Raw genomic sequence first — 12,413 nt, forward strand, 5'->3', positions numbered from 1 at the left:
GATATAGAGATCTTAAGACCCCTAAGCCTAAAATATTTACTGTTTGACCCTTGAACTAGATCAACTTCATTTATAGTTTTAGATACTAGTTTACCTTTGAAAGTTTGCAAGCAGGGAGATAAAACTATACAAGAATGTTACTGGCAGCAGTGTATAGAATGGCTTAGACAAGGGAATTAATAGAAGCAAAGAGATTAGATTAATTCAGGAAGTGCTGATTTTGATAATAATCATGCAAAGAATGAGAGACAATTATACTGAGGACAACTCAGGACTTGTTAGCTGACGGCACATGGAAAAGATTGTGATTTCTGATAATTTGAGTAAGACAGGATAATAGTGATAATAATAGATTTTATAACAATTTAAAGCACGCACATGCATTAAATTAATAAATTGGTTAGTTAGTGGTATTGCCATGAGCAGAGAGCTAGAAATAAGTCAGTGTTAGACTTAATTTTACATGTATTTCATGAATTTGAGGTAGCATTCAAAGAAGCATGTTATACTTGCAGTTAAAAATCTTGACTTACATATGGACAGATCTAATGATAGTGTATAGTTAATAATATGGAATTTAGTGAAGAAGTTCTTGTTCATACTATCTGTACCATTTCAGTGCCATGCTAGAGCCAGCTTGTAGTGGCCTGGAGAGCTGAATATTAAATTCCCAAGATTTTTTGACCCTGATTAAATATAAATACTCAAAATTCATCACTTCCTAATTATTTTACATATTATTTTCTGCTCTTGAGGTTTTAATTGACACCTATTGTATCTCTATGGTGAAAATACTTTGTAGTGGTATATTACTACTCTTCATTACTTTCCAAATCTGTTTGGTGATGTCACTTTGGTAGTTTGATATTGGCTGTGGTGGGAATACTTACATTATGGAAATCAGCAAACATTGCAAATCGGAGTTCAATTTATTGTTTGTCAGTTGTCTATAATAGACTTAATAAGGTGATGGAGAAATCATTAACAATGCAGATTAAACCTCAAGATGTGTCAGGTCTATAGTTATTACATTATGATAGCATAATAATTGAGGAAGTACGCTTCAGTATTTGAGAACTATTATCCAACTCAGTTAAGTTGCTCACACCATTGAACAGTGAGTTAAGTTCCAACAAATGTCTTTGTCATTTTACTTGCAACCTGTTATTAAAGTGAACAAAGGTATCAACCATCTTTTCTATCAAAACTCTTTATTCATCAGTTGAAACCATAGGTTAACTGTGGATACAAGAATTTGGCAAAATTATTAAAATTATTTTATGTGAATCATAATTTATAATAAAGATTATGTTTTATTGTTTAAAATTGTGTGCCCTGCATCCTTTATCAGTAACATTTTAAATAACTTATGTGAATATATATTTTTGAAGAGCCAATCGTTAAACATTTTTCAGCGTACCACTGACTTTCATGATTTTATAAAATGAATAAATTTCTCCAAAACCTTCATCTTTTCATATCAAAGAATTAGTCTTTTTCAGTTGTATTTTACATTTATATTTTGTATAACAGCTGTCATTTCCAGCCATTTCATCCTCTTTATTTCTCTCTTTGGGAGATTCATCTTACTCAGTGTTGTATAATATTAGATAAGGAGGAAAACATTTTCGATTTGCTAATTGGCCATTTAACAGGAGGTAAGGAAAGTAGTAAAACAAAACTTCATTGTATTTATGAATTAATTTGTTCACTAAAAAAAAATATCATTTTCTAGGGATTCAACTAATGAAACTACTGCTCATTCCGATGCTGGCAGCGAACTCGAAGAAACAGAGGTCAAAGGAAAAAGGAAAAGGGGTCGTCCTGGCCGGCCTCCAGTATGTATTATGCTTATCTTTTTTGTTCCTGTAATGGTTACCAAGTAAAGGGACTTGGTATGAGCCATTTGATAATGCTAGTACTGTTAATACTTTTTGTTATTTTAGTGACATATTAAAGATTTTTGGAAACTTGGCTTCATATATTGGCTTGGCAGTGATCAGAAAAAGGATATCAATTATAATATCTTTCTTGCTCTCCCTGCTTCTCTTTTAAGTAAATGGTGGTCCATGTGAAAGCATAGCGGTGATGAACATGGAATGAGGTGTATATATGACGTCCCTGCTTTTTAGATGCAACTCTGATTTCTTGTGAGCTCTTAAGTGTGGACTTTGGTGGTATTATTTTGCGACTTGGGCCTTTCTTAGAATATATTCACATTGATACATGCTTGAGACGTTTAGAAGCGCTCTAAGTATTCTTTGAGGGAAATCTTTACGTATTCTGAGTATACCAGTCATTTAAATTAAGGCAGCATAAGCTCTTAAAGACAATACTATGACTATGTCAAGGGATTAAGGCTTGTACTATTCTGCACTCACTTTTATGATGTCAGTTGCTGTTAGCAATCTTTTTCTATTTTATAAATGTTCTTTTAAGGAATATTTCAGCCTCCTTTTATAGGAGGCATAATAATACAATGAACTCTCATGTAACCTTTACCCAGCTACAACAGTTATCAAGTTATGGTTGTTTTATCTCTCTACCCCTTCTTTCCTTCTCATGTTATTTTAAAGATCACCCTAAACATCATTCCATTTGTAAATATTTCAGAATGTATCTCTAAAAATAAGGACTTTTTCTTTTATAAAAATCACCCTAATATCATTATTGTATCCCTGGTTAACAATATTTTATTAATATCACCAAATAACCAATTTATAGTTCATAACCATTTTATTAATACTATAACTTTTTAAATATAGTTGGCTTGAATCATGAGGTGAATAGGATCTACCTATTGTAATTGATGGTTATGTAATTTAACAGTTATTATATGTATGTCCTTTTAGTGACTTAAGACTTTTTTAATGTTCTTGCTGTTCGATCAGTATTTATCTGTTTGTCACAAATTTTAATTAGTTTTCAGTGAAACTTCATACCCTTCAATTTTCCAGGACAATCTTTATTAAAAAAAAAGGATAGAAGGATGACTTCTATAATTTTTCTTGCCTTTATCCTTCACCTTTATTTAAAAGGAAAGTAATTACAGATGAAAAGACATTCATTATAATCACTCTTTATAATAGTTCTTAATTTCGTAGAAGTATTTGGTGGCAATATTTCTTTAAAAAACATTAGGAAAAGGGAGAGTCTTCCAGTTAGAAGATGGAGATGAGTCTAGTTCCCCTTACTACTACACGATTTTCCTGAGACTATAGGAAAATTACATCGCTTTCTCTGGTATTCATGGGTTATAGATGCAAAATTGGAAATAAGACTGAACTTGCTTGAAGGTGGGAAACTGAATTGCCTGTATGATTGCTTACTCAAATATGTTCTCCAGTTGAAATTCTTCACTTATAAGATTAAGATCAAATGCTGTCTCCTTTACGAAAGCCTTTGTGTCTTTTCATTTATGCTTTAAGAATCGAAAAAAATGTTGACCATGATAGGAAAGTAGAATTCTAGAGACTTGTGTTAGTTAGGCTTTAGTTCGTATTTTCACACTCATTATTTCCCATGGCTATCTAAACATCCACCTGACCCAGGCCCATGTTTTAATTTTGGAAACAGTACCACTTTCTGAGTTTCTTCTGCTCTGGGCTTTGCACTGCGCTGATGCTTTTTATGTCACTTAATCACTAATCACTTAGTCACACCAGTTCTATGAAATAGGTCTTATATGCAGTTTACAGAGTAGAAAACAAAAATAGAAAGTGGTAATTTACATATGGTAGTTCGCCATAGGCTTATTGTTGTAGTTATCTATAATAGTAAAAGATCCTAGCTCTCAAACTGTTTGTCTTAAGCATACTAAAATGAGGGGGTGGCTCCATAGTGTAATAGTAGTTAGCAAATCTGCTTTACATGCAGAAGGTCCTAGGTGTGTACCCAAGGTGGAGCCACGGACCATACCATGGGTGTGCAAGGCCTCCTGGGTGCACCAGACCCCTTGAGTGTCCAGACACCCCAGGTGCACTGGGGGTGTCAGGCCCCGGGTGCACACTGTGAGCGTGTGGGCGAAGACGCCCTGCCTTCAGAGATATGGTTCTTAAGAGGAAATGGCAACATCCACAGGTCAGGGGTGGAAGTGTGGGGAGGGGAGAAAAAAAAGAATACTAAAATGAGAAGTGTAATTGTCAGCATGACAGATTTGAGTTGTGCCTCCGTACTTGTTCTGAAGATTATTTGGACATTTTCTATCAACTGGTTCCATTTTGAACAATCCCCAAGTTTTGATTGCCATAAAGTCATATGAAAACAAATGGGGTAAGGATTTTCTGTTATGGATAGTATTGTTTTTTTTTATTTCTAAGTACTTAGGGGGCACCTCATTTGGTGTTTCTTTTTGGTGAACCATTATTTCAGAGACTTTTTTCTCATCAAACCACACTAATTTTTTAGTTATCCTAATTCATAGGTATTATTATTTTAGCTCTCTAACAAAATAATTAATGATCTCTAAATCATGTTTATGCTAACCTTATGATTGCATTAACAAATAATGGACATCAGTTTTTGTCTGCACACATTACTCCCTTGGTGATTACATCCGGTCTCATGACTTTAAATACGATCCCTGAGCTTATGTCACTTAGATTTATGTCTCCAACCTTGACTCCAGATTCATTTTCCAGTTGTTAAATTGAGCATCTTCTTTTAGATATTTAATGGGCCAAAGACGTTTTAAAAACCACTCATACTGCAACTTAACCTATACAGAGTTTTGGGGTAGAGTGATTTTAAATAGTTAATTTTCCTACACAGCAGTGCAAACTTTTACTTAAAAGAGTTTACCGGAAGTATATGTACACATTTAAACTAAGTAGTATATAATTGTAGTAAAGCATTTTGTCTTAAAGATTAATCTAAACTCCAACATTAGACTGTAATGTTTTCACAAAGGTGCAGTGAAGAGTGTATATTTTTCTAACTTTATGAAGATATTTTCCATAAAATTCATTACATAATATGTTGAGGCAGGCTTTCTTTCAAGTAGTTTTGTTTTCCTACAGATACTTATTAACATCTGTTTTTTCCCCACTTTCCCTTGAATTAGCCGCAGCAATGAACACATGACGCTAGTGTCTGTATTACTAAATCTGTGGATCACAGAAATCTCACTTACACTATTACTTATGGGAAATGAAAGATGAGTGTTCCTCCTCTACCGCCAATTGACAAAATTGTATTGGAATGATGAAAAATACACCTTAAATACTATTAAGTTCTTTGAAAGCAATGTGTTATGCTACATGGAAGGATCAACTTATTTATATGTCTAATACCTAGTAACTGCATGATGCATGAAGAAATAAAAGTTGTGTTGAATGAGTAGGAGAAAAAAATCTTTTTCTAATATTATTTGTTCTGTAGATTGAATCGGTTTGAGTTTGTTTGCTCATGAATAGATTTAGTATACATAACTGGCAGTAATAGGTGTCACTTGGGTTTTAAGCATGAATTCTGAAAGATAGAATAAGTGAGACTCTATGAGACAAGACATAGAAACTAGACATAGCCACAAGGTTGAGGCAGCTATTCGGGAAGGAATCCACTTGATATTAGTGGAAGAGAGATTTTCTAGGTGGGTAGTAGTTGGGGTAGATGGAGTAAGCTGATCTTGTTCCATCAGGGAGACTTTGTCTTTAGGATCAGTAAGCAATTAATGATCTGTGCTGAGCTAGATCTGTGCTAGAGCTGGTGCGGATGTGGTCTTGTTGCCTGTTGTGGGGGTCCGACCTAATGGCTTGGGATTCAGGAATAGGACTTCAGTCCCTGAGGTAAACTGATAATGGTAGGACAGGACTCTAGTTCAGGAGGAACCAAATTACTGGCTAGATTACTAAAGCATTATTAACTTGCAAATTAAGGCAAAATTCATTTCCTAAGATGACTTACTCTCAGAACTGGACCAACCAAGCAAATTTGACATGGAACATCATCCATTTCTTTAATTCAAGAATACCTTAGATCCTTGTCCAGAAATGGGACTATATGTGCAGGAGGCCTGACCTTTGTGGCCATAAAATTGTACAGAAGAGAGCCTGACGAGTCACAAGTAATTAAAGAATTATATTTGTATATTATTACCTTTTAAATTAACTGTCACAATTCTTAATTTTTAAATCCCCTCTACATCACTGCATACTGGTATCCTCCACCCACAGCCCCAAACAAACGTGATTTTAGTGGGATAAGCATAGACCTATGTCTTGAGAGAGAAATTATTCTCAGGACTGCAAAATTATATCCCTTGGGTATAAGCTAAAGATTAAGTGTATCCTGTTATACTGTGATCTTACCTCTTCTTTACTCTTTTTTTATTTTTTTATTGGGGACACTCTTTCTGAACATGTTTTCCTTGTCTTTCTGCATCTTTACTACATATTATTGTCTTAATCTGTACTAGGAAAATCACCCTTCTGATAATGAGGATAAAATATAGATAGACCCTAGATAAAATCAAATGGATTTTTATGTTTTAATTTATCTTTTTTGCCCAATTTACAACCAAGGCTAAAAGGCTTACAGGTATGAGAATTATATTTTATTTTTCCTTTATACACACAAACATTTCTATACATACAGTTACTTGTTGTATTATTTGTAATAGTAAAAGATTCAAAACAAAACAAATATCTGTCAGCAGGTTAATCTCTAAATAAAATAATGTACAGATGTACATTTATTAATATACAGATGTATAGTGGAACACTGCAGCTTTCAGCAAAGAATCAAGGCATGCTCTAGATCTTGTTTATGGATTGACTACAAAATATGTTGATAGTGAAAATGGAATGGTGCAGAACTGTGCATAAGTAACAAAATATGATAGATAATGGAAATATAAATGCATTTGGGTTTTCTTCTCCAAAATTTATTTATTCTGGTGAAATATACATAAGATTTAATCAACTTAACCATATTTAAGTGTACAATTCAATGGCATTAAATACATTCATAATGTTGTGTAATCATCACCATCATCCATCTTCATCTTTTAGTACTGAAGTTCTGTACCCATTAAACAATAACTCACCATTTCCTACTGCCCCCATACTCTGGCAACTACCATTTTACTTTCTGTCTTTATGATTTTGACTAAGTACTTTGTGTAAGAGGAATCATGTGGTATTTGTCAGCTGATGGACACTTGGGTTGCATCCAAGTGTTAGCTACTGTCAGTAATGTTGCTATGAAAATGGATGTACATACATCTTTTTGAGACCTTTCATTTCTTTTGAGTATACCCAGATATGTAATTGTTTAGTTACTGGATCATATGGTAATTCAGTTTTTAATATTATGATGAAATGCCATACTGTTATCCACAATGGGTGTACCATTTTATGTTCCCATCAACAGTGCACAAGACTCAGTTTCTCCAAATCCTCGCCAAGGCTTGTTTTCTCTTTTTCTGATAGTGGCCATCCACCAACACTTGTTTTCTCTCTCCCATTCATTCTCCCTCATTCCCTCTCATTTCCTCGCTTTTCTCCTCCTCACCCCCTTTCCTGTCCCTCCCCTCACCCTCATAGCCATCCTAATAGATGTGAGGTGGCATCTCTTTGTAGTTTTAATTTGCATTTCTCTATTAATCAGTAGAGCATCACTGAATATTAAGCATCTATTCATGTGCTTATTGGCCATTTGCCTATCTTTGGAGAAATGTGTTTCAAGTCTTTTACCCATTTTCCAGTCTTGTTTGTTTAATTATTAACTTTTAGGAGTTCTATATGTATTCTGGCTGTTGATCCTTTACCAGATATATGATTTCCAATTGTATTTTCCCATTCTCTGGGTTACCTTTTTACCTTTTTCCCATTTAATGATCTTGGCACCCTGGTCAAAAATTACTTAACCATATATACGAGGGTTCTATTCCATTGGTGTGTACGTTTTCCTGTGTTAGTACCGCATTGTTTTGATCATTGTAACTTTGTAATAAGTTTTGAAATCAAGAAGTGTGCATCCTCCAGCATTGTTCTTATACAACCTTATTTTGACTGTTTGCAGTCCTTTGAGATTCCCTATGAATTTTAGAATGGGTTTTTCTATTTCTGCAAAAAAAGTCATTGGGATTTTGTTAGAGGTTACATTGAATCTGTTGATCACTTTGGGCGGGATTGACCTCTTAATGATATTATGCCTTCCAATTCATATACATGTGATGAGTTTCCAGTTATTTATGTCTTCAATTTTTTTCATATACATTTGCTTTAATTATGTGTTTAAATGTCTCTGGAAGGACATGTAGGAATGAATAATATTGGTCGCCTCTTAGGAAAGAAGATTGTGGCTTGAGAGCAGTGATGGACAAATTTCATTGTATAACTTTGATCACTCTTAAATTTTGAGCCATGTGAATATATTTCCTATTTAGTAAAAAAAAAAAAAAATCACATTTCTCCCTCCCTTCTTCGTACACAAATGCATGCATGCATATATACATGCACACATGCACATACTGCTAGGAATGTGCCTATTACTCCAAAGAATGAACACAGAAACAAGACTTGCTAGGAAGAGCCAGGGTTTAGAGTTCAGCTAAACAAAATGAATGTATGAAATGATATTGTCAGGGAACTTTAAATTGATCAGTATAGCAAGATTGTGGCCTATAAAGATGAATCAGATTTGGTGGATGACTGAACAAGTGTAGTAATTGATAGCCTTACTTGCCGTGCTGAGGAGTTCAGACTTTAACTTGATGGTTATGAGGGTCTTTTAAAAATCAGAGGTTAAATAAACAAGGAAATGATGGGATTAGGTTTGTATTATAAAGATTACTGTGGTTAGAGTATGAGGATAGAGTGGTATTGTTCAATAGAAATGCGATGTGAGCCACACCTGCAATTTCATATTGTCTAATAAATTGAAAGAAATGAATGAAATAACTTTAATAATATAATCTGTTTAACATAATATATCTAAAACATTTTACCATGCAATCAATATGAAATTATTTAGGCATTTTATATGCTATTTTTTCATATTAAATCTTTAAAATCTTGTGGATAATTTATACTTACTACACATCTCATTTTTGACTAGCCTTATTTCAAGTGCTCAGTTATCAACATGAGGTTATTGGCTGCCATGTTGGACAGAGCAAATATAGAGAATTATTCAGGGTCCAGTCAGGAGACAAAATCCTCACCAATAATTTGAACAGAAAATTTCATGTGAAGAATTATTATTCAAAAGTCATTTATAATTTGTTATTCAGGAATTGCAAATTAAAACAATGGATACCACTATAAACCTGTTAGAATGGTTGAAATCCAAAAACCTGACAGTACCAACTTTCTGGCAAGGATGTGAAGCAACAGGAACTCTCATTCCTTGCCGGTAGGAAGTAAAAATGGTATAGCCATTTTGGAAGAAAGCTTGACAGTTTTGTACAAAGCTAAATGAACATAGTTTTACCATATAATTCAGTAATCATCCTCCTAGGTGTTCACACAGCTACTTTTTATGTCCACACAAAACTCTGCATGTGAATGCGTATAGCCACTTTATGCCTTAATGCCAAAAAATGATGACTGAGATATTCATTATTAGGTAAATGCATGACAAAATGTGACACAACCATACAATGGAATATTATTTTAAAATAAAAAGAAATTAGCCACTAAAAGTCGTGGATGAATTTCAATTGCTTATTGTTAAAGTGAAAGATGCCAGTCTGAAAAGACTATGTACTGTATAATTTCGATTATATGACTGTCTGTAGAAGACAAAGCTGTAGAGATGGTTTTTTAAAAATTTAGTGTTTGCCAAGGGGAAATGAGAGGTTTGAATGGGTGACACACTGGGATTTTTTAATGTGGTGAATTTCTCTATTATACTGGAATTGTGCATACATGACACTATGCATTTGTCAAAAACCCATTGAACTTTATTAGAAAAGCAAATTTTATGAATACAGATTGCTAAAAAACATCATTTAGAAGGTTTGGAGGATACCACTATGGAATGTAGAATGTGACAAGCAATCTAATTCTATTGCAAATGTTTGAATCAGTGTCACTGAAGCGGGTGGGGTGGAGTTGTTCAGTGTATACTTGTTGCATGACTGGGTAAGAAATATTTGAGCACTTCAGTAAAGGGAGAAGTTGAATATGCCACATTTCTGAGTAATTGTATTGAAAAAGGTTTCTTAGGAAGTATTGAAGAGGGTATGATGAAGGAAGTGTCAAGAGGGTACATGATTAAAATGTTCAGCACTGGTATTGTACAAAATACTAAATTCTTTTTTAAATTTTATTTCCATGCCTTACATAAATTAACTTACACTTTGTTGTCTGTACTTTTTTTTTTTAATCACTGAAAACAAATTGTGAAATTTCGTTGGTCAGGGGTTATGCCTCTTGCCTTTCTGTAGTAGTGCTAATTACTGCTCCCAGGATCCAACATAATTTAGCTCATTCTTCATAAAGCAAAATATACTTGCATGTAATTAATTTTTTTTCCATCTTTTTATTCAGTCTACAAATAAGAAACCTCGAAAATCTCCAGGGGAGAAGAGTAGAATTGAAGCTGGAGTTAGAGGAACAGGCCGTGGAAGGGCTAATGGGCACCCTCAACAGAATGGCGAAGGGGAACCTGTCACATTATTTGAAGTGGTGAAACTGGGGAAAAGTGCAATGCAGGTAAACACGAAGTGTTTTTATTTTATTTATAAAGGAATACAGTCAATCTGTGTGGAAGCTATTAGCATATATATACTTGTTGATTGTGTAATCAAGAAATTTATTTTTAGAGATTTTTCTTGTTTTGTAAAGAGTGTTAGGAAAGACATTTGGTTTACTAGTAAGCTACACTTTACATTGTGCTCAGTAAAATGACTTGTGTATAATAATAGGAGATGCTTAAAGAGAATTTTTTCGCCTTATTTTTTTTAGAATCTTAATTAATATAAGTAACATGTATATTGAAGAATGTTTAAAAGAAGAAAGGGTATATAAAAGCATTCCTAAGTAGTAAATTAGGAATAACCACAATCAATATTCCCTGATTATTTTTTTTTGTGTATGTGATCTTTATAACCTTTTCACTTTTTTCTTTCTTTTCATTTACTCGACAAACTATCACTAACTATTCTGTAAGGGCACATTTTTATTTGCTTCATACTAATTAATTATAAGGGTAAACCATAATTATTTTACTAGTCCTTTAGTGTATTTTGACTAGTCCTTGAGTGTATTATAAAATTTATCTATTATTTGTGTTTTTTTTACAACTCTATATATTCTTTTCATTTTAAAATAGTAGAGGTGAAATTATTTGGTTTAAATGTATTTAACTGTGATACATAAATATTATGTTATGCTACATAAAAATTATACTAGTTTATCTTTCACCGGAGGTTTTGCTAGCAGTTAGATATTTTATATTCAAGATTTTCCAATTACATAGGTGAAAATGGTATAATTTACATTTGATTACTAATGTTCGATAGTATGTTAAATCTTTTTATTTAGTATTGCTCATTTTTTAGTACTTCATTTTCAGTTTGATTTTGAAATTTATGATACAAGATTTATTTTTAGAACTAAAAGTAGACAACTTTTTTTAGTGTGCTATTTTTTTTTATCATATATTTCCTTTTGAATTCTTTAAGGGAAGTTAGTGTTTATCGCTTTTTATGGATTGTTATCAGATTGATGTGTTCAGGGGTTTTGGAGCTTGCGTGGGAAGGTAGGGAGGCGGAGTAGTGAGATGATGCTAGATTGTAAAAGAAATATTGAATTCCCAGTTGTCCAAAGCAGTGGACAACTTGTAAATTATGTAAATATAATTTAAAAATAGATTAAGTAGCCTTTAGCCATTAAACTTGACAATTTAATGCATTTCAATAGAAAAATTAAAAAGCTACAAATTAATTTTTGAGAACTACTTAATTTTTTTTCTACATTTAGATGGAAACAAACATAAGCAGAAAAATGAAGCCAATTTATTTTAATGCAGAAATTTTAAAATTGCATTTCAGTATTTTGCATTTTTCATGTAAAACTTTATAAGATATTTGTTTCTGTAAAGATAATTTGAATGCATATTGTGTTAAAGCTCAATGGCAGCTTTTATTTATTATCAGCAAAATCTTTACTCTTCAGTATTTAATATGAACAAAATCTCATCATCTGTGTTTGAAACAAAATAGTGAATAGTGTAAGCTTTTTCTTTTTCTCGACTGTGTTCTATATTCTTATTCAGATCAATCTTCCCTAATGCTGTTTTATACTATCACTCTCTGCTTAAATTTTTTTGTATCCATATTTTATAAAGGTGAAGATTGGTAGTAAGCACTCTGGTGCCTTTCATAATTTGGTTTTAAATCCATGTTTTCAACTTTTTCTCACTGTTTCTCTATTGAAATCTGCCTTTAACATTTCTTACTTTGC

At 32.9% G+C, this 12,413-nt stretch overlaps 1 protein-coding gene across 3 annotated transcripts in view; it reads left to right on the plus strand.

Annotated features, from left to right (window-relative positions):
* STAG1 (stromal antigen 1) overlaps window positions 1-12,413 on the plus strand; it is a 344,141-nt gene that overhangs the window by 101,070 nt on the left and 230,658 nt on the right. For 2 of the 3 annotated variants that reach the window (XM_036218531.1, XM_036218530.1), the window contains exons 3-4: window positions 1,736-1,838; window positions 10,497-10,661. In XM_036218531.1, the coding sequence (XP_036074424.1) occupies window positions 1,736-1,838; window positions 10,497-10,661 (268 nt within the window). Of the gene's footprint in view, window positions 1-1,735; window positions 1,839-10,496; window positions 10,662-12,413 lie in introns of those variants that run through there. The other variant, XM_036218532.1, reaches the window with a different exon arrangement.

The sequence above is a fragment of the Rousettus aegyptiacus genome, unplaced genomic scaffold (assembly GCF_014176215.1).
Source record: "Rousettus aegyptiacus isolate mRouAeg1 unplaced genomic scaffold, mRouAeg1.p scaffold_m13_p_4, whole genome shotgun sequence".
NCBI lineage: Eukaryota > Metazoa > Chordata > Mammalia > Chiroptera > Pteropodidae > Rousettus > Rousettus aegyptiacus.